Here is a 22,315-nt window from a genome sequence, read left to right on the forward strand (position 1 = left end):
CAGTGTTCTCAATAATATCTTGGGACCTACAACAACTAGGTAAGTGTTTTATCAATCAGTAATTCTCAAGGAGAGGAAGGACGAGCAGTCAACAACTGAAGGAACTATTAAAGCCAGCGAAACCCTGTATTAACAATTTCAGTATTTTGCATGTCCTTAATGTCAGGCTGGTGCTGACTGTTCATGCCATTTTAGCCACCCCTGTGTGTACTGGCACAGCAACGTCAATCCTCTGTATTTCCCTAAACTTTGACTTCTAACAAACCTTGCAACACACAATGCAGAGAACTTCTCTGTCAGCTCCGTTTGTACCTTTTAGTGTCAAATTATTCAGACCAGCTAGAAAAAAGCAGCAACTGCTGATGCTAGATGCTAACATCCTCCTACATTGCTACCCCTGGTGATCAGGGACCAGGATGTTCTGTACAGGGCCAGGAAGATATTTCTTGGATATATTAGAGGAAGGTTCATTTCAGTTCAAGTACAGCATCCCAGGAATACAACTGTACTACTTACATTGCACTTCACAGAGTTGATAACTTTCCTCAGAAAAAGAAGCATATCAGAACTATTTGAACTACAGCCCTTCTACACCTGGGCACTCAGCATAAGCTGGCTTAAGTAGGAGCCAGACTGCCTCCCAGCAGGGCTTGTTAGCTTAGGCTCTCCAGCAGACAGATTGAACAACTTGAATTCAACTGCTTTTGAACCACACAGCTGACTCTGAAAACAGAGTAGCTGTGCTGTCTTGTGCTTGAACTAAAACACTGCTAGTCCTGAGCTAGCCTAAGAAGCAGTTGAGATGTGGGTATCAGGTACCACATATACCCAAGCCAGAAAACAGGTTAGACAAAATTGATTGTACTCATACCCTACTTCACATAAACACTATCAGGCAAAAGAAAGATCCTGTTATACTAACAAACTGTATTCCACATAGTAAACCACCCAGTTAATGTGTCTTGGGAGCTTCACTGTCCTCTTGTTGAGAAACTACTTAGTGTGTCCTATAATTTTTTTCATGCTTCCTAGTTTTGCACTTAAAGGGAGGAATTAACAGCTGTGAACTAATTTATCGACTAGGGTTGATAAACTGAACACAATCTCCTTGTATGGAGGTTTGCACTTCCACCCTAACCCAGATTATTTCTTTTCAAGAATATGACTTTTTTCAGCCGTGGGTTTTAAGTATCAAGCTGTGCGTTCCTAAGAAGTTCAGTTCTCTCCAACTGACTTGCTCACAGCCATGTTTCGCTCTGTAGAAATCCAGCCATTTGCAACCATATCTAATTTAGACTATGTTCCACTTTACATAAATAAATCTATCAGCAAGTCCTTCCTCTGTCAGTTCCATTATTATACTGGATAGACAACAAGCTTTCTAAAAACCACAGAAAACAGATTGTCCATTTCAACATGGATTTTCTTTTGCATATGGAAATGAAGGAAGAGCATAAACTCAAAACTGAATGAAAGTGTTTCTTCCAACCGAATCATTTTCAAGAAGCCATGATAGGCAGATGGAAAGCTCAATGGTGTGGGCAAAAAGCAAAATATAGGTGGTCCAATAAAAGCTCAAATCATGCATTGGCTTGTATAGCATCTGGCTGTACTCAAGTACTTCCCAGGGCAGTTTCCTCAGCAAACAGATTAACAACGCCAATCTCAGCCTGGAGAACTGGTAATAGCATCTTCTGCACTCCAAACTGAGGTGCAGGTCTTCGCACCCTCAAATCTGCAGATTTTGCCTCCCTCACTACACGGACCCCCCCCAAACTCTGTTTAATTTCAGGCTTCTTCTCCAGGTCCGCAATTTATATGGTTTTAAGAAGGAACGGGGTTTGTCTTAAAAATGTAAGATTTAAAATAAGCGTGTGTTTATTTGTATTAAGTTTCCAAACACTGTGGTAGGTGAGTAGAAGCACCTCTCCTGGAGGTGCTTTCTGTGTAAGAATAACACTTGCTAATGAACTCACCATGGCTGAATGATTCCCAAAATATCTGTCTTCGTGCAAAGCAAGACCATTACACTGTAGAGGGAAACTGAAGCAAGGAGATTGGGTACTTTGTGTGACTTCAGGTTTGCCAGTCACCACCTCTTTTAAAAGTTTCCTGAAATCCACTCATGACAAGAAAGCCCTTTCTTCGGTATCTTGGCATGCATCAGATCCCATTTAAAAATCTTTTAAACACTTCAAAGGTTTGTTCTTTTTTTTGCACCGTCCATTTTCAAGCTACCAGGACAACCTTTGTCATTAAAAAAAACCCAAACAAAACATTCTTCTCCTCCTCCCCTCAGCCCCACCCTATTATTACTCAACCCAGAAGGAAATGAAGTAAAACATCTCCGTTTGTGAGAGACCTTATGGCAAAAAAGGGACTGAACCCAAGACCAACTACATTTGGAACACAACACAAAACCCACCTTTTCGCAAAAGCCTTCCCCCAATGATGAGCCGACATCCTTTCATAGCCAGATAATGATTAGCATGAAGAGAAAGAAAAAAGAAAAGGAAAAAAAGTAAAAAGCAAATGAAGTATGAGGGTGTCAACAACTGAAATCTTTTTGGTAGATGTTAGTTTTATCCAGTATTGTATGGTTTCAGGTATCTTAACATTCAGAGTGTTAGAAACACACAGGGCAGGGCATGACTAGTATCAGGGTTCTTGTACTGCTTAAGAAGGTGCCAGAAGTTGAGGAAAAACCTGAAAGAGACAGAATCTGATATCCATTTGAAGAGCTGAAAAACAGTAAGAAATCAGAACGTCCAAGACCTGCAAAAATCAATGTTTAATTACAGTAAATAGGAAACTCTTTCTGAAATGGGGGGGTACAAATGGCATTAACTTTTTAAAAGTATGTATTTAATACAATAGTGAGAACTAGCTTATGATCAGCCAAAATGAACTAATAAAATTTAATCTTACTAAAGTCTCTAGGAATGTTTATTACCTTAGCTGCTACCTTACCTCTGTATGAAATAGTACAAAGTGATATTACAGAATTTCTTGGAAAGCTGTCAAGACTAGTAACTATCATGACAGCCTCATTTCATTCAGCTTTTTTAACTGTAATAAGAAAAAACTACTTAAAACCTATAATGTTAATAATGTAAGCATTCCAGGACATGATGAACATTTGAGACACTAGATTGCTTCATTACCTTAGCCTGGGCACACAATATATAAACACATGGTAATCTCTGGCTGTGTACTCCCCACCAGCACTCGTATTTATAGAAAAACTTACCAGGAAACATACCATAGCTTGTTTTTTTAAAAAACTCAGAAATATTTTAAATCAAACATGTCAAGACAAAATTTTACTGCAGCCCTTCCTAACAATGTGTTGTATTTTATTTCCCATTCTCATTAGCATCTTTAAGAACACACAAACTGCTGAGTACTACTCAGTGTAAAAAGGCAGCCCTAAGGATATGCGCAGAGGTAGCATCTTCCTGAGCACAGATATCCCTGAACCAGCACAGCAGGGCATCCTGCAACTGCTGACGAAGGAATTCTACTGGGAAGTCAAAACAGAGACTTACGTTTCTGGCAGCCACCAAAAGGTGCCACAGCAAACACTCAACCACAATTGTTTATATACCAGTTACTGCTCTGGGATTCCCTAAATAATCATGTATTATAAAATATTATATTATTTTCCTAGATTATAAAACAGGAACATGTCAGGTGAAGATGTCCTGTACTTGTCCTGATTTTACTTCCCTCCTACCAGTGACCAAGGCACAAATCAGGATATGGAGTGAGGTGGATTTTGTCAGACCCAGTATGCATATGTTAATGTTTGCATAACCAATTATTTGCTTCCAACACATATAATTAAAAGGCAGTTTTTAGACTAGCTTGCTCCATAATCAATCTTAAGGGTAAACAGTCACGGCTTCCATCTCACAAAATTTTAAAGGATCTCCTACACAGAAAAATGCTATCCACCTAAAGTGGCACTGAAGTTATCAACCCATGAGGGCAGATTTATTCACTGACATGGGCTACAGCCCAACCATTATGGATGTTGTGATCAAGTGGAACAACTCAAAGGGTCAGAATTCATCAAGGGAGACAAAGCAGACCTTCTAGAAATACAATAAAATGTTAAGGGAGAGAAAACATTAATTTGGATGCTTCCATTGTGAAAAGGGGAAGATTTCACTGTGCAGTTCTCAGCCTATCATAGTGTTCATTCATGTAATTGGTATGACATTCATGAAAATGAGTGGCTATTTTAATTAGGTCAGATCTGTCAAACCACCAGTTTAAAGGGGGAACCTGAAGAGTAAACAGGCTTTAGCACATGGAAGCTATACATCTGACACACATTTCCTAATTCCTCCACACCTCAGTGGGGAAGGCAAGATTAATGAAAAAAAACCAGGAGTAACACTCAGGACATAGCAGCTTCAGCTCAAACTGAGCACAGCAATGCAACTCCCTACAGTGGGCAGGCTGATGGAGCCAGACAGTAGGGATACAGAACACTTTCACCTGGCAGAGGGAACACTGCTACCCAAAGCAACATTTGCACACTCCTAATTCTGGCTACTGACCAGCAGTGGGAATTGCGGTGGGAATTGCTAGTGACAAGTGCAGCACTGCCCTGAAGACCAGAGTGGGGAAGTGCTGACAGCAAAGCACTAACAGTCGTCAGCAAAGGAAGGATGCTCCCCCCGCAGACAAACAGGGTCTGGCTCAAGAGTCCTCCCATGTAAAACCACTACAGCCTCTGCAATGTGTTTGGCAGGATTTGGTTCATGGTCTATACAGCATATGAAAGAGAGTGAATCTGTAATTCCATGATTAGCACTGAACAACACAACAGTGAAGAAATCCTGCTTATATAATCAAAAAGATAAGTCTGGTGCCGGTTACAAAAGCTCTTTAAAAGCTCTTTTGTTGCTTCACATTATCAAGATCTAACATTCATCATATCTTTCCAGCCAAAGTTCCTTTACTGCTGATTAAAATGGATATTTATGGACATCAGCCTGGGGAATAATAGCTAAAGAGCCAACCATATTCTGTTCTTCATCAACAATACTGCCAACTAAGTTTTTTCCAGAATCATTGCTGTCAGTAATTACATGCTAAATAAAAAAGAAAAAAACCCAACCACCTCACAGTTGGTTTTCAAAAACCACATTGAGCTTGCAGATAGAAAACTTTGCTTAGGCTTTAACCCTGCAGGAACAAATTTTATTTGAAAGTCAATTTCTGTTTGTATGTATTTATATACGTACAGAGCTCAGCAACTTGCTGCTTTATGGGGCAAGAATTCCTCTTAACCCAGGGGTTTCATCCTTATCACAGGTGTACTCAGTATCTTTCAGGTTTATATTTTAAGAGCAGTATGCACCTATTTATCATATGTTCTAAAGAATTTTAGTGGCAGATGATCTCCACACTAAGCAGAGCCAACCCTGATATGCCATAAGCCTAAAAAAAAAAGTGACCTCCATTTTTGATCTGGCTGACACCCATGAGGCAGCATTACTTGACTGAAAAGAAGAGGAAGTTGCAGACACATGCTACTTATGTATCATATGAAATGGAGATCAGGAGAGACAAATGCCTCCACTCTTTGAATTCCTTTGACTTGAGTCACCTGAGACATGTTGTCAACAGGAACTGTCCGCTTACATCAACATGAATATGTCTTTTGGCTAGAACTAAAATGGAGAATCGAGCAGGTAAGGATACCAGGTGAGTGGGTAACAAAGGCAAGGAAGTCTATGAAGTTCAATGTACTAAATACTCTATTTCCTCTCATTTATTTTCTTTCAGCAATTCCTGTAGTTGTGTTCTGTTTTTCAGATTGCTACTTCTAAGGCCACAATTTAAGTCACATTCAGTGCTACTAATGAATTAAGTCTAACTTTGTTAACATTTTCTGAAGTAAGGTCCCGCAACCTATTTCTGAGTTATTGAAATAATGTAAAAAAGGGGAAAAAAAAGTTTGTTTCCAGGAACAAAAAATCGCCATTTGCAGTTGTAATTACGTATCTGTTATTGAACTAATGTAAAAAAAAGGAAAAAAAAAAAGGTTATTTCCAGGAACAAACCATCCCAATTTACACTGTCATAAATATGTATCTCTGTTTGTAGATGTAACTCAAGTTACCTTAGCCCTAGACTGCTGTGCTATGACTGGCTTAATTCAAACCAAAACAAAAACACTAGGAAGCATTTCTAACCTTCCCCACCTGCACTGGACATTGTGTTTGCAGCCACAGAATGGAGATAACCCCACTTTTCTCAAGGGTTTATAGCAGTCAGATCAGAGCTGACCAGACCCGTCACACAGCCCCACAATAATTAGTGCTGGCACAAACCGCGGGTGGGAAGAGGCATCCGAGGCTGATGCCCCCAGCAGCCTCCCATCAGTGCGAGCTGACTGAAACCAACTGATTAAACACCACAGCACAGGCTGTTCAGCACAGCTAAAAATTAAATGTCTCACTGTAAAAATGTGAAAATCCTAGCAGCTGGGGACTCGCAATGTCGCACAGCCTCACCAGGTATCTTCTGAGTACACAGTACCAGGCCTATCAGGCATCAGCCTTTTTTTCTGCTCTGGGGAGTTCTGACACTATGAAATACATCCCAGGTGAATTCCTAAAATATTTTTTATTTATAGTTATTTTGCCACCTTCCCCTGACTTAATTCAAACCAGAACATTTATTACAACTGGTGAAAAATATGGAAGAATGTAGATGGTCCTGTAGAAGAAAATCTGTCACAACTCTTGGCCACAGGAACCTCAGTCCCTTCTTTAAAAAAACCCACAGGATTTCACGCTACGGAAGAAAGCATTCCAATTACAGATCTATTTGTAATAGGAGAAGACTGATAAATAATACATAGAACAATGCAAGCTTGCATATTGACTGCAAATGCTCTAATGCATTTCATAGTTAATTGGTAATAAACCAAGACATACTACACTAACTTTCCCAGTATCTTAAAATACATTTCTGTACCTAACCCTGCCTTTACTAAATTTTTTTTAAATAAAAAGGGTGATACTTCTGCTGCACAGAATCCTTTTGTGCAAGCACAGTTGCCATCATGCTGGCATTTTTCAATAGCAAATTTTTCACATTAGGCACAGTCATGGAGATAAGAGTGTATTTTAGTCTTGCTTTTCCTCAAATTACTTAAATTTTTAACTCAGATTGGCCTGCAGAACCAACACATTCAAAACAGTTACCCTTTTTCCCCCCAAAAAAACACAGCTGTGCAATGAACACAGAGGTTTTAATTAAACTCTTTAATCCAAGATTTTTCTTTTCTATTTCATGCTGTTAAAAGAAGTAATCTTCCAACCTCCATACCACCTGTATTTCCTTGTTTCTATCTATAGTTTGCTATCATCTTCCCACTCTTTGAATATTTTTTTTAATGAATAGTTATCCTACTCCTCACAATCTTGCTCCTTCTGCTCCTATTTCTTTGTCACTGGTTGTCCTCCATCCTGCCATATGCACATTCCTCTGTGACTCCTCTCATCTTTTGTTTTCCACCTTCTATCTTCCTTTCCCACAGTGTTTCCACACTCTTTTCTCCTCCATCTTCTCTCCCTTCCTTCTCATCACTAGTAAAACAGGTTTACTCATTCTTCTGTCATCTGAAGTCCTTCTTCTGTGGCTATCCTGTCTCCCAGATTTGCATGAAGGAGGTCTCTGCTGTCTCTGTTGCTTTCTCTCTCACATGTAGGATTATTTCAGATATTTCTGAAAAAGATCTGATCCTCTCCTGCACTTCTGTCCCCTAAGCAGCTGGCAGCCACTCGTGCACAAGACATGGCCAGAGAGGAGCTGCTCTGTCTCTGCAGTGAGGAGCCAGCTCATCGCAGGCCAACAGCCAGCTTCCAACTGTCCAAGTGTGAAGTTCCTATGATCACAGATCATCTGGGATGCCTTTCCTCTCAAAACCAGGTGACTCGGAGCCAAATTCTTTAATCTCAAAGGCACTAAGGGCTTGGTAGCTCTGAGTAGCTTTTGGGGACAGTCACTGTGACAGTATTTCCACTTCAGCATGTCTTGATAAGAAGCCTTAGGAAAAAAAAATAAAAATCAAGTACTGGCAATTACACCTTTTTTAATCAACAGGACCTGCCAACGGCTGAACGTGGTTAACTGCAAGCACAGACAATGATAATTTACACTCACTGTCATTCTGGAGGCTAACTTCATTTTCAAAACTGCAAGTATAGGCATGGATAAGCTATGATCAGCACACTTCAACCAGATTCAACACCAGCCAAGCCTTTGTCAGCAGTGGTAACCTTCCAAGCAGAGAGAAGGCATTAATGGGGTCCATAACCATGGCCCAAAGGCGAGCTGAATACCTTGGCACCTCCTAAGCCTCTTCAAAGAGTCCTCTGAATATTAACTAATTAGACTTCTCTTATGTGAAAGAGAATGAATCAAGGTTCAATTTACTTGCCAATATCACACACCCAGATTTGGGGTAGAAGAATAGCTAGCTGAAGTATCAAAATTATTGCATTTGGCATTAAAAAAGAGACCTGATGTTCACAGCTGTAGGGGTAATTCACAGAGACTAAATGTTAGATTTAAATTTAGTTTTTAAGCAAGGCTGAACAGAAGACAGTTTGGTAAATTTCTAGACAGCTGATGGCCAAAACATCAGAGAACTTCCTGAGGAATATGGTATCGCACTGGGGGGGGGCTTGGCTCGCTGGATCTGGTGAGTTACTTGGATTAATCACTCCCTGTCAATGTCACTACCCACAGGTATTTCTGTGAACACCAGCACAGAATACAGCAATTGAAAAATATGCCTTATTCTAAACCTAAGGCAATTCATCTGCAAGCAAGACAATCCATGTATGTCAAATTATGAAGATAACTAAACAGAAGTGTTAGACCAATATTTTGAAGTGAGAACAAGGTGCCTTAAGTGGAAGACATGTAAAAATCTAACTTCAAGTGCTAGAACACACAGCTTGTGAATAATTATGTCTCCTCGAGCACATATTAAGTCTTTCCACTGTTAAGTTATCCACAGTTGAGTTTGAATTAATTGGGGAATCTGATCTGAACAGTTTCTAAAATGGTTTACTATGTGGCCTCCATACATTCACATGAAGCTTGAAAACCCCAGTCAGGTTTGTTATACATGAAAACAATTATCCAAATAAACTCTGCATAGTATTTTGTAGAGTATGTTTCAACTTCAACTCTCCCCATGGCATAGGAAGGGCCGCATAATATTTTAATTATTTTCTTCCACAAGACAGGAAGCTCATTGAGATTTTACAACCAAATATGCTTAGTTGGCTTTTTGCTCAATTCAGCCCTTAGCCTGCAGGTTGCATGTAGTGCTAAAACAAATAAAGATCACAGAAGTCAGAAGTGCCTATTATGTCAATAAAATCTAAATCCCTAGTAATGCAGTAATTGTTCCATGCAGCATGTTTTCTAACGCTTTGTCTGGTCTTGTTTTAAACAATGGGGCTACCATCACTTTTCTCGGACTATTTATGGTCTGGAACAATCCAACAGTTTTTCCTGATCTTTAACCAAAGTTTTCACCTTTTATGCCAGTCCAAAACATAAGAAGCCCTTGCGCAAAAAAAAAATAGAAAAGCCTCCTCCATCAACCTTAGCATCTATCTTGTAAAGAACAATCAGATAGCCTTTACAAAAAGCTGAATACAAAGTTCACCGATCAACTCATTTCAGACTACACTGAGTGACAACTCCCTTCTGTTTATCATTTGGGGACATGTCACAGCCCATGCAGAAAAATGGTCAGACAGGATATACCAGGATCAAGTAAGTTTTAACTTAGGAGAAATATAGTTTCTATCTACAGAAAGGGAGTCTCCTGCCGAGCTTCGTTTGTTGCTATATGCTCATGTGGTAGGACTACTTTTTTTTGTTGTTCTTTCTTCCTTTAGCATACGACCTTTGTGACTGACTTAATCTTGTAAATAAAGTGTCAATTCCTAAACCTTGGCTTTGTCAAGGTTAAAAAAAAAAAAAAAAAAAAAAAAAAAGGGGGGGGGGGAATAGTGTAAAGGGAATAGGCTCCCTTGCGCGAAGGGCAATTCCAATAAAGAAACCCTTTTAATGTAATCTGAACAGGTGACTAGCCTAACAGCGTCATTACCATCGGGAACCCTGCAAATTAAGCAGGGAAGAGGCCTATTATCTAGGTCACCTAGCCCACCCCTAGCCAAGCTGAATTATTCCCATCTGTTTACCAGAGGTTTATTCGGGTGCTTTAGCAGTAAGTTTGCATATCAGGAGAAGGCAGCAGCCCCCCAGAGCTCCCCTCCCCACCGCGGATCCCCGTTACCGACATAACCAACGCGATCCTCCCCACCCTGCCACACTCGAATAGTACAGGGGGAATTAAAGAGGGGACACCGGCTTTGGGAGGGGGAGGGATGCCCGCAAACGCCACGGAGCAGGCGAACCGTGCTGTGGAGGGGTTAAAAAAAGAATCAATTCAGAATAAATCGGCAATTTGGGCAGCGTAGGGGCGGCGGGCGGTTGCTGACAGCGCCCCGCGGGGCGATGCCCCCGCGGCGGGGCCGGGCGCGGTGCGGGGCCGGGCGCGGTGCGGGGCCGGGCGCGGTGCGGGGCCGGGCGCGGTGCGGCGGGTCCCCCGCGGCCGCGGTACTCACGTTCTCGGTGTCGCGCTCGTTCACCGTGGGCAATGGAGTCCGAGTGGACATTTTCCCTCACTCGGGCGGCCGCGGCGGCGGCGCGCACAGACACACACACGGGCCCCGGGCTGCGCGTCTGCTCCGAGATGGTGGTCGCAGGGAGCCACCATGAAGGACGAGGTGCCTGGCGGGGGGCGGCGTCGCGTCGGTGCCCCCCCACTAGATCCTCCTCGGGGAGCGGAGCGGCCTCGCCCCCTCCGAGTCCTTCGGGCTCATCCTACAGCCGGGGTCCGCAGGGGTCAGCAGCGGGGAGGGGGTCGCCTCATCCAGCGGAGAGTGGATGGAGCCGAGGGAAGGGATGGAGCCGAGGGAAGGGAGGCGGCGAGGGAGCGGCTCCGGGGGGGAGGGGGTGAGCGCAGGGCGGGCGGGTGGAGGAGGCAGCGGGGCGCCGCACAGCCCGGCTTCTCTCCGCTGCCGCCGGGGCACGGCTAGCGCAGGCCCGCCGCCCGGGGGTCTGCCCTCTCCTTCCCCCGCCGGGGCCCCGCTTCACCGCGCCGCCGCTCGCATCGCGGCCCGCCCCAGGCTCCGAGAAGGCCGGCGCCCCACGGGCTGCGGACGGTCGGTGGGTGCCCGCCCGCCGCTCCCTCCCTGCCTACCCCCCGCCCGCCCCGCTGCCGCTCCCGGCCGAGCCAAGATGGCCGCGCTGCTCCTCCGCGCCAGCCCAGCGCCGACATGAACCGGAAGGTCCCGCCCCCCGCCCGGCGTGTGCGGGGGCCTCGGGGCCGGGACCGGCTCTGCCCTCCGTGCCGGCCCCGCGTCCTCCAGGGATCGGCCCCTGCCCTCCGTGCCGGCCCCGCGTCCTCCGGGGATCGGCCCCTGCCCTCCGTGCCGGCCCCGCGTCCTCCGGGGATCGGCCCCTGCCCTCCGTGCCGGCCCCGCGTCCTCCGGGGATCGGCTCTGCCCTCCGTGCCGGCCCCGCTGTCCTCCAAGAATCGGTCTCATCCCTCCTGGGGATCGGCCCCTGCCCTCCCTGCCGGCCCCGCTGTCCTCCGGGGAGCGGAGTAGCCCCGGGGCGGCACAGCTTGGAGTGGGGTTCGCCTTTGTGAGACCCCACCTGGAGCAGTGCTTACAGTTCTGGTGTCACCAATACAAGGAGGATATGGAACCGTTGGAGCAAGTCCAGAGGGGACCTCGAAGTTGATAGGAGGACTGGAGCATCTCCCCTAAAAAGACAGATCGAGAAAGTTGGGGCTGTTTAGCCTGGAGAAGAGAAGGTTGTTTGGGGAACTCAGCAACTTTCCAGTGTCTGAGAGGGACTACAGGAAAGCTGTAGAGGGACTCTCCATCAAGGACTGTAGCGATAGGACAAAGAGTAATGGGTACAGGTTGAAAGAGGGGAAAATTAGATATTAGCGAGAAATTTTTTACTGTGAGGGTGGTGAGGCACCAGAACAGGTTATCAGAGAAGCTGTGGATGCCCCATCCCTGGAAGTGTTGAAGCCCAGCTTGGATGGTGCTTTGAGCTATCTGGTCTAGTGGGAGGTGTCCCTGCCTCTGGCAGGGGGTTGGGACTCGGTTCTTCCAACCCCTTAACAGTCTGTGATTTTATGATTCTCCAAAGAGCCCCTCAGGGAGCTGCAGGCCCCCCAGCGTGAGAGGAGATGCGGATTGAGGTGGGGTGGGGAGCTCAAGTGTTGGGGAGCACCGTGGGGCAGAGGGGATGGAGCTGCAAAGAGTGGCTGGAGAAATGGCAGATCTCCCTGCAGAGCCAGCCCTTAGCTGGGGATGGGGAGAGACCCTGCTGCCCACTCACAGCCAGGGGAAGGGACACTGGCATGGGTTGTCCGGGAATGGGTCATCTGTGTTCAGGGTTTGGCCCTTGGGCCATCTGCCAAAGCATGTCCTCCCTTTTCTTGGGCTTTCCCAGCCCAGAGGATGGTGTGTGGTACAGAAAGGAGCTCACACCTGGCAGGGGTCTGAGGCTGGTGTTGGCAGATCTCACCTGGTGCCATCAGATGCCCATACAGTGTTACAGCACTGCATTTTCATACCACCTTGATGCTTGGGTCATTTGTTGAAGGAGGGTGGAAGCCTGGGCTATCAAAACATTCTTTGTATATCCAGTAGTTACTCTGCACAATCCTTTTTAAGTCTATAAAGAAGATCTTGGTATAGTCATGAGTAGATCTAATTATTAATGAGAAATGAGAAAGAGGAATAACTTCTGTATATTCAGTATGTAGATGGTTTTAAACCAAACCTATTTCTCTTTGGTGTTTATTTTTTTTTACAGAGAAGATATGAACTTCTGTAGAAAAAAAATGCTGGATCTGGTGGGATTTATAGAAACTTGGCACATCTGCAGGTCTGGCAGCCTAGCAGTAACATTTTGTCTTTCTAAAGTGTAGTTTCTCTGACAAACTTTATGGCTCTCATAAATATTTGCCAGCTTAGCCCTGAAATCCATCCTATGATGTCGGCGATATTTCCCTTGCGTTTAGAGACACGAGCAAGGAAAGATGGCCTTTGAACACCACCCAGTAAAGTTGCACATCTGTTACTTCATTATCAAAATGCTCCACAACACCTGACCTGCACATTTTCCTTCCTAACTCTCTCATTAAGCTGATGTCTTGCTTTGTGTTAATGACAGGAATTATGGATTTCAGGACTCATCTCTTGTGCAAATGTTTGTATTTCTGTGTGTACATGCACATCCACGTGTGTGTTTGCTCAGACAAGTAGTGGAGCCACTCTCCCTGGGAAACAGGCAGGACCCTTTGCACAGAGCAGGGAGTGGGATTTGTCTGTATCTGACTTGTCAAGGTCAGTCACGAAGTCTAAAGCAAAGCCAGGAAAAGTATCCAGATCTCCTGACTCTGCTTTTGCCACAGGGCTGCTGCTTCATCTTTTTCTTTTTGATTGCCAGTAGAATATGTTCTTTACAATGTGTTTGTAAAAAATTGTAGTTGAGTTGTGACAGAGTCAGAAAAAGGGCAAAAAATGAGCAGAGGTTTCTTTGGGTTGTTACCCAGCCTAGTGCTCTCACCCTGCACTCATGGGCACTCCAGCCAGCATGGGAAGGTTGAGCTGGCCGCGCTGGAGCGATTGGCAGCATGTGAGCAGCACACGTAATTCTGTTTGCACCTAGGAGTGTGCCTGTCCTGATCTGTGGAAGCTCTGTGCACAGGCATGAAGAGGCATTAAACTTAGCATTGTGTTTTACATACTTGCATTTCTGCTCTGTGGAAGCAGTAGTCACTCTGATAAAATCTGAACTGTACAGTGGTGGATAGTCAGATGAAATTCCTGGGCCTGCTGATACAGTAGGTGTTCCACTATTGCCCTTGATAAAGTCCACATGTAATACTTGCAGTCCAAATTTAAACGGGCTGGGGAAGGGGCACAGGGAGCCGGGGAGCTGTGGGGGGTGACTGTTTGTATCTTTCAGGGTCATGTTTTTCATTGGCAAAGTGATTTTGAAGTAAGAACTTTTGAAGCGCTTGAGACCACAAAAATAATAGTAGCTGATTTTGCTATTTCATTGCCATTAAATGGCAACATTGATTAGAGCTGGTTTTACTGTGTAGCAAAACTTCCACAGGGAATGACAAACTGCATAGCAGGTGCTTTCTTCTGTATTTCATTGTTGCTATATTCTGCTTCTCCCATTTAAACAGATGAGTTAATTTCAAAGTGTATTCATGTTCTTCTTAGAAAGTGGGCCGTAGAAAAAAGCTGATTGCATGGATTTCCTCTTTCTTTGTTGTCCATAAATATTCTGTGTATTATCAGGTACTACTTAAGCCACATTCACAAATCAGAAGGTGATTTTTTTTTCTTATGTAAAGGTTCTGAAAACTCAGAAAGCAGTCTCACAATCCTATCATGCTTTCTGATTCTTGTGCTATCACTAGTGATACTGACAGTGATTTTGTAAGGGGGACTTAGCTGATAATGTATGTATATTACCAGAATAAGCTGCAATTTGCGCTTTGAGCTGTACTGGCTACAGTGCTAGCAATTATAAAAACTTGTTTTTGCCCGTAGAGCTGGAGAATATGACTCAAAAACGTACAGGGAGCAGATTCTGCTAGTTAAGGTGCCTTTTTAATGTCGCTTGTTTGGCTGCCACCTCACAGAGAAAACAATATGATACAGAACGACATCATTGTGGTGAAGAATTTAGAAGTTTTTTCTTCTGGACGTCAAAAGCCACACTAAGAACCTCTTAACACTGCACTGCACAGAGTAGACTCTAACAGCATTTGCAATCAGAGCAAAAACTGTTGGACTTGATTACAATTGCTGGGCAAAACATAAGGATTAAGTTTAATGTATTCATATGCACAGGTTTTAAGTCTTAATTCTGGAAGAAGGATTACAAATGCAGAACTGACTGAAGAATTTGTATTCTGCTCACCGCTCTTTAAAGGCTGGGGACTGAAAGGCATCAGTTGGTAGAGGCAGGTAGAAAATCAGCTAATGTAATTGTTATAGGTGCTTTGTTGTGCTCTGCAGCTATGACAGTACTTAGCAGCTGGGAATCTGCCTGGGTATTAAAATCATTTTAGTTTATACAAAAATTCCAGTTTAGACTGATAGTTGTTAGCCCTGATGAAACTTTTTGGTTTTTTCCTTGAGCCTTTGAAAAACACATTTTAAAATATGTTACATCCACTGGGGTGTAGCTAATATTATTCATTCTTATTCCAATGCCTTTTTTTTCTCTTGTAGAAATTCTAAGATAATTCCATGCAGTGGAAGATTTCTAGGACTGTTTTATCATCAGTGTTGTCTTTAGAACTGAAGTAGTTCCTTGTGTTTGAAATCAGTATGTGCATTTGGTTTTAAAATCTTAACTTCCAGACAGTGTTTTATGGTAGGAAGAAGTGTGTGATTCTAAAAATATCAATGACAAAGCTATTGATAGAAAAGGACTGATTACTGTCTGCAGCCTGAATCAATAGTCCATGCTCAGTTATAATGAGGCCCAAGTGCAACCTGCTGCAAAATGTGGTATTGACAGCAGAGAAAAGATTGGAAAGGGAAAAGATCTTCCTCCTCGACTTCATATCCTGTAGAGACTGAGATCTGAGAGGTGGGAGAAGATTTTGTGTGTGTTAATTTCTCCCTTTAGTCCATACAAGTGCCTGGGGACAGCAGAGTGGCCGTGGCACTGCAACTGCTCTGCATTCCTCAGGTGAGGAGAGGTTCAGGTTCTGCGCTGCAACCATGGGCAAACTGGAGCAAACAGTGGTGGTTCCTGAACTGCAGGCCTCATTTAACTCCCTTCCTTAGGGCCAAGCATGCTGTGCTTTGCCTGCAGAGCCATATGGTGCGGTGCATGACACGTGAACCTTCATGATGGGATCACTATCAAGTGCCTGAACTGCACTCATTCCACCACCATTTGACGCAAATGCCTATATGGATCATAGCTCCAGGACAGAATCACAGTGCTGCAGAGAGCCGGGTGAGAGCATTGCTCTCATGGGTTGGCACAAGGTCACTGTTTAGAGAAGTAGAGGATTGAAAATACCTCCTTAGCTTTCCATGACCCTGGTGCCATGTGAGTTACAAAGGTGATACAAAGGACAAGTAGCCAGTTGGTGGTGATGCTAGCTCTGAATTTGACTCCATATGTTTGAAGCTAAAATAGGTGTTTTATAGCAAGCTTCTTCCATTCCTACCAGCACATGACCCCACCAAAGCAGCATCCTAGATGCTTTGCCATCTAAGTCAGGCATGTTAGTGTGCCTCCTACACCATTTCCTGTGTGGTTGATACTGAATCAAAGACTCCATTCACAATGAATAGATGACTCCTGAGCATGTCATGATTTCAAGTGCCAGTTCAGAACTGGTGTGCCCAGGCGATAGTGGGAAGTAATTGTTTTGTAGCAGTAAGATAAATTCCAGGGCTTTTGGGTACAGGTTTCCCTAAAAATTGGTATAGCCCACACTTGTTAAATCCTCGTTCATACAGGAGTGTGTGTCAAGGTCCAGACATCAGCTGAACCTCAGTAGTTTCTGAAGGCACTTTAAGTGAGGACCCAGGTTGTTGCTCATACAGTCTCCAAAGTTTTAACAGAACCAAGCCCTGAAGTCCCTCTGTGTATTCCCCTGAAGTAACTTGTGTTTGATATGGTTTGTATGTTTTATTTAAATATTACCAGAGGCAAGGAATCAGTGAGCAATTTAGGAAGACTGTCCATGTGATTGTTCTTCCTCACTTTTAGAAACCTTTTCTTCTGCTCTGGATATGCCTGCTAATGACATCTTCCAGCTATGGGAACTTTCCTCCTTTTGTGTCATGGATGATCAGACTTTTACTCCAAATCAGGACCCAGGTCAGCCCACATCCATCTCTCTAAGAGACCGAAGAGAATAAGTCTTGGGGTCTGTTATCAAAAGGCATCCTATTCCAGTTTGTAAGCAGTAGTATGCATGTTGCTTCTGATTCATCTCTACCTTATCCATTGGTTTGTGCTGTGGATACCAGATGTGAACATGGTTTTTCAGCTGTAATAACACGAAACCCAAATACAGACACGATGTAGGTTATTTTGCTGATGCCACAGCCAAAGAACCCATTTAGCCCTCTCAGATATTGTGACTCTGAACTCTGGAAACTCACATTCAGCTATGTCTCATGTGCCCTTTTCAGTATCTTTGACCCTTCCCCTCCATGTGGTATCTCCTATATTGAAACTACCCTTTATTATTATTCTTACAGCTGTGATTTTTATGTTTGGTCATACTCAAATGTGTATTGTTCATCTGACTGCAATTTTGCAAACTGGTTTGCTTGTGCTGGTGACATCTTTTAATTTCTACCTTTTTTCCTTCTCTTGGTGTCATCTACAAACCTTATCAGCAATCCTTTTGTTTCTTTACAGTTCTTGATAAAATATCAGTTGGTAAAGATGAAGAACCAATTGTGCAGGGTTATGGGATCATATTGCATTTTTCTGATGTTAGAAAATTGTCAATAAGTAATTGCCATCTTGAAAATTCACACAGTGTGCAGGCCATCCAGGGTGGGAAAGGAAAAAATAAACTATTCTGAGAAAACTCAGCTGATTAGTGGGGTCTGCCAGCAAGCAAAGGGAATGGGTGCAAGGACTGAGGACTGAATAAATGGTTAGGGTGAGACACTGAGCTGAAGATCCCAGGGTGGCACCCAGGGAGCAGTGCCTGCTGCTCACAATGCCTCGAGCACCCTTCCAGGAATCCCATGGTGGTGTCTCAGGCATGATTAGTTAGACAACCAGTTTATATGTGTCACGCTGGCTTTGGATTGTTCCGGTTTCTTAATCACCATGTCCTGCTGCAACAAGTTGAAGGCCTTAAAGAAGTCCAGGTGTTTTACATCACCTTTGTTACGTTTATCACTCAACATTACAATCTCCTTGGTGAAAGATAACAAGTCAGTTTGAAAGGGTCTCTTCCCATAAACTCCTGTTGATTGGCATTAATGATATTTTCCTCCCTTAATTCTTTGTTAATCTAGATCCATATGAGTCATTCCATTATACTGCTGGGACTTGTGTCAGGAGACAGGCCTATAATTACTTGGATCCTTCTCTCTACCGTTTCCAAAACCTTTTCCAACATCTGCTTTCCCTTGGAGCTTCCCCACTGCCCCAAAGGTTACTGGATATCACAGACAGCTGTATTGCTGTGCTTATGTTGAAGGCATCCTTGATAATTACCCAGACAAAGTCAGCAACATTATATGTGCTACTGCAACAAGGGGGGGTTGAACAGAGAATTAACTCTATAATCATAAACAACCTTTGCAAAAGCAAAGAAGAAATATTTTATTTGCATGTCTATCCTGAGTTTCTGTATCACAACCTAGTGTTATGGCTGCAAAGGGTAGAAAGTCAATAGCTTCAAATTGAATTGGAAAAATATCACATTAATGCTGTTGCCCCAATCCTGATTATAATTCACATCATACTAGAACGTAAAAACACTTTTGGAGAGAGAGGGGATCTTCTATCATCTAAGCACAGGACAGTTTTCAAGATGCATAGAAGAGCAAAAGGAATTAGAAGGAATGCTTTAATATTATCAAAATGAAAAGCAGGAATTAAGACTATCATAATTTCAAACACACAAATAATAAACTCAAGTGCTTTATTCATCTGCATCTGTATTTATCTGAGCAAGCATCTGAAGTTGCTGTAGAGGGCCAGGTTCCCCCTGGCTGCCCCTGCAGCCAGCCTGGCTGGTGCTTCCCAGTGGGAAAGATGTACTCCCAGCTCAGGCTTTGGAGGAACAGGATGTCTTTGTCCCAAAATAGTCAGGGCACCAGCTCTGCTTCTTCCTGGCCAAGAGTGCCTGTCACAGCTTAGCCTCTTTTCACTGATGATAATAAACATTTTGGGATTAGGTCTGTGGTCTGTATGAATCACAGAGCTTTGTAGGACTTGCTTCAAGTGCCTGGCACTATATAACCATAATAAATGAATAGTCCCTGTTGGCAGTGAAGTCCATGCATGCTGCAGGTATTCTGAATGGAGATAATCAAGCCTGTGGTGTACAGCTGAAGAGTTTTCTCCATGTGTCACGGAGTTTCCCTTCGAATAACTTGCTCTGATTTTCTTTTCATGTTACACACCATCACATGATTTACAGGCAAGCATCTACCTACAACTACATAGCATTAATCACCTTTCATTGCTTTTATTCCCTTTTGCCCTTCTTTCTTTCAGCCCAGTACTTCTCCTATGGCTTGTTGGACCAAAGTCTCCTTTCACCATTCATAAAAATACCATCAGAGTGGTCACAGCTGTGAGCTGCTCTGAGCAGGGCAGGAGGGTAGCCCTGGAAACCCTCTTGCCTGGGGAGTTCTGCTTTTTGGGGGCTCTCAAGCCCTCCCCTGCCCTCAGTGAGTGCCCACTTTGCCACCTAACTTCTCCCTGGCCCCTTAGCTAGTCTGTCAACAGAGTGATAATTCTTGCTGGCAGGATTTACCCTTGCAAATATAGGATCCCATTGAGCTAATAAATACTTCCTGTCATTGCCTAGGGTTGCCAACAGTAACATTCCCTTCCCCATTTATAGGAGATGCTGAATATGGCATTGGTACTATTAACACCTTTAACGTTTCTCCCATTAACATTTTCTGCCTGTAAAAGGATTTTCATATTTTCTGTTGGTTCTGGTTTTACTTTCTTTGGTGGCTACTGAATCCTGAACCACCTGAACTTCGAAGAATCAGACCTCTAAATTTGTTTTAAAACTTTCACAATAACTGTAGCTTTTTCAGTCTGACTTTGAAAAGCAAGATAATATTGGAGAGAAATGTGGGTGTATGACTCTGAATGCTTTAGGAACCTTTTATATTTACCATTTTTTTCCAGCAGCAATATGGAATCAAATACCGTGAAAAAGAGGCACCAATAATTATTAATATAAAACTTTTCTATGACTTGAAAGAGAAAAAAGGGAAAGAAAAGAAGGAAGATTGAAAAAAGGGAAGATAACAGGATGGAGAGGAGTTTGCAGGTTTTTAAAGGTTCAGTAAATGCTTGCTCCTGTTTTTCAAACAGCTTTTGCTGAAAGCACTTCTGTGTATCTACATTAGCAGATGAGATGGTTTTAACCACAGTAAGCTGGGACATGGGAGCAGTGCTGGTTCCTGCTGCCTTGCCCCAGGAGGGGAAGTGAAGGATGGCATTGTAGGGGCTGGGTGGGCTGTGAGAGGCTTCCCAGTGGGAAAGGAGGAAGGGAACACACATGTGGATATGAATGAAGAGCTGACAGACTCAAAAGGCACATGGGTCTGAGGGATGGGGAGAGAGCTAGCAGCTGGAAAAACATGCAGGCACTAACCCTGGGAGAATTTTCCTTTTGAGTAAATCTGCTCCTCTCACAAAGAGGAGTGAGCTCAGAGGCCACATTAGGTCCCACACTGGGTGTGATCCTGGATGGTTTGAGTTCTTGTTTCCTCATGCTACTGGGCTTCAATGAATATTGCAGTTGGTTTTTGTGGGGCTGAGCCTCTAGGACACCCTTTAAGAGGAGGAAAATCATTTTGCCTTCTTATATGAGGGAGGTGACCTGCAAGGGGATGTGTCTCCAGGGGACACTGCTAAAGGTCAGAGGCATCACCTGTAGCCACTTGAGACTGAGCCTGGGCTCCCCTGAGGCCAAAGTCTGACTGCAGTGAGTTGAGCAAGGATGTTTGGAAGACATTGAAGGGCTCCTTTAGTGGAGCTGCCCATTAGAGGAAAACATGTTGTTTCCACTGGGCTGCATTTGCCATCCACTGCCATGTCCTGTAGACCTCTCTATGGCACTGTGCCATAGATTTCAGGACCTCGTGTCTTCTCTGGGAAGACCTGCCACAGACTGGGAGAGGACTGGGGACATGCACTCTGTCCGTGGGAGACGGCGGTGTGGGGCAGGCACAACCAACGCGCCTTGGCAGTGCTGACAAATGCTTTGTAAGCATCCATCCACACACACATGCATATATTGATATTCTTCTGTGTCTGCATGCATATAGCAGGAAATCTTCTTCTCCCCTCGTAGGAGACCTTCCTGGTATTTCTAAGCACAACACACGCTCCCCTTGGCAGTCCACAGAGGCTGCAATGTCTAACAGAGTAGGATTTATCGCATTCTCTAACACCTAGGGAAAAGACTAATACTATTTTCTGAAGTGCTGCATTGTTTTGGGGTTCATCTGTATTGCTTTTAATATTTTATGTATGTGAATATGATGTACTGCAATGAAAACACCCTTATATCTTTTTCTAGTAAGTGCGTCTTTCAAAACTAGAAACGATGTCAAATGATGGAGAGGAGCTCTGGGTCTGGAAGGCACAAGGAAATGCATAAAAGATGAAGGCCTATTTATGTTTCTCACACGCACGAAAAACACTCCAACCAAAAAAACAACCCACCTACATTAAAGAAACACTATTCAAGCTACAAAGAAAATCAGCCAGCATGTGGCCTCTCTGTACTTGCACATTAGGATCCAGGCTTTAATTACAGGACTGCTTGCTGCCTTTCCAGAGGCCCTGCACACAGGACCTGCAGTGGGAGCAGAGCTATGTGTGGGAGAGGAATCCCCTTTGCTGGGTTAGCTGGGTTACAGTGGGTGCCTCTACCAGGAGCAATATAAATGCAATATTAGCACAACAGAACAGGCTGGTTTCCTCTAAGCTCAGCAGTTAAAGTGCTTTAAGGCTCGCACTGGGCTGCTTCAGGTATCTCTCCAAGCAGGATTGTGGCTCTGGTGCTGTTCTGCCGATAGGAACCATCCATTTTGTGCACAGAGATGAGCCTGTGTGGGGAGCCTTAGGAAACAGTGAAATGGGAAACCTGCAGAGGCAGCTTCACTTGGTTTCTCCTACCCCTGGAGTGGCTGGCTGAAGGTCACTTGCACACATACTCTCTTCTGCAGGGGTGCTCCTGGGTTCCAGCAAAGCACATGGGAGTCCCCAGCCAGCCCACCTGGGGGGTGACAGGGTCAGCAGCAGAGCCAGAGTACAGACACCACCAGGGAGAAGTGTGATGGGATCTAACAATGTGTTTGTCCCAGTGGAAGGCTGCCATCCACAAAGCATCAACCCATATGAGACGTGGGATCTGAAGGTTTCAGCTGACAATGGAGGAGAAACACAAATG

The 22,315-nt window shown here is 44.1% G+C and overlaps 1 protein-coding gene across 17 annotated transcripts in view; it reads right to left on the bottom strand.

Moving 5' to 3' along the window:
• Positions 1-11,311, bottom strand: part of MARK3 (microtubule affinity regulating kinase 3) — a 62,805-nt gene extending 51,494 nt beyond the window's left edge. For 5 of the 17 annotated variants that reach the window (XM_039552754.1, XM_039552749.1, XM_039552746.1 and 2 more), the window contains exons 1-2: positions 10,680-11,311; positions 2,426-2,464 (exon numbers count right to left, since the gene is read on the bottom strand). In XM_039552754.1, the coding sequence (XP_039408688.1) occupies positions 2,426-2,464; positions 10,680-10,730 (90 nt within the window). In that variant the 5' untranslated portion in view covers positions 10,731-11,311. The remainder of the gene's footprint in view (positions 1-2,425; positions 2,465-10,679) is intronic. The other 12 variants (XM_039552760.1, XM_039552758.1, XM_039552759.1 and 9 more) reach the window with 5 other exon arrangements.
• Positions 11,312-22,315: the final 11,004 nt, after the last annotated feature.

This window comes from Corvus cornix, chromosome 5, assembly GCF_000738735.6.
Source record: "Corvus cornix cornix isolate S_Up_H32 chromosome 5, ASM73873v5, whole genome shotgun sequence".
Taxonomy (NCBI): Eukaryota; Metazoa; Chordata; class Aves; order Passeriformes; family Corvidae; genus Corvus; species Corvus cornix.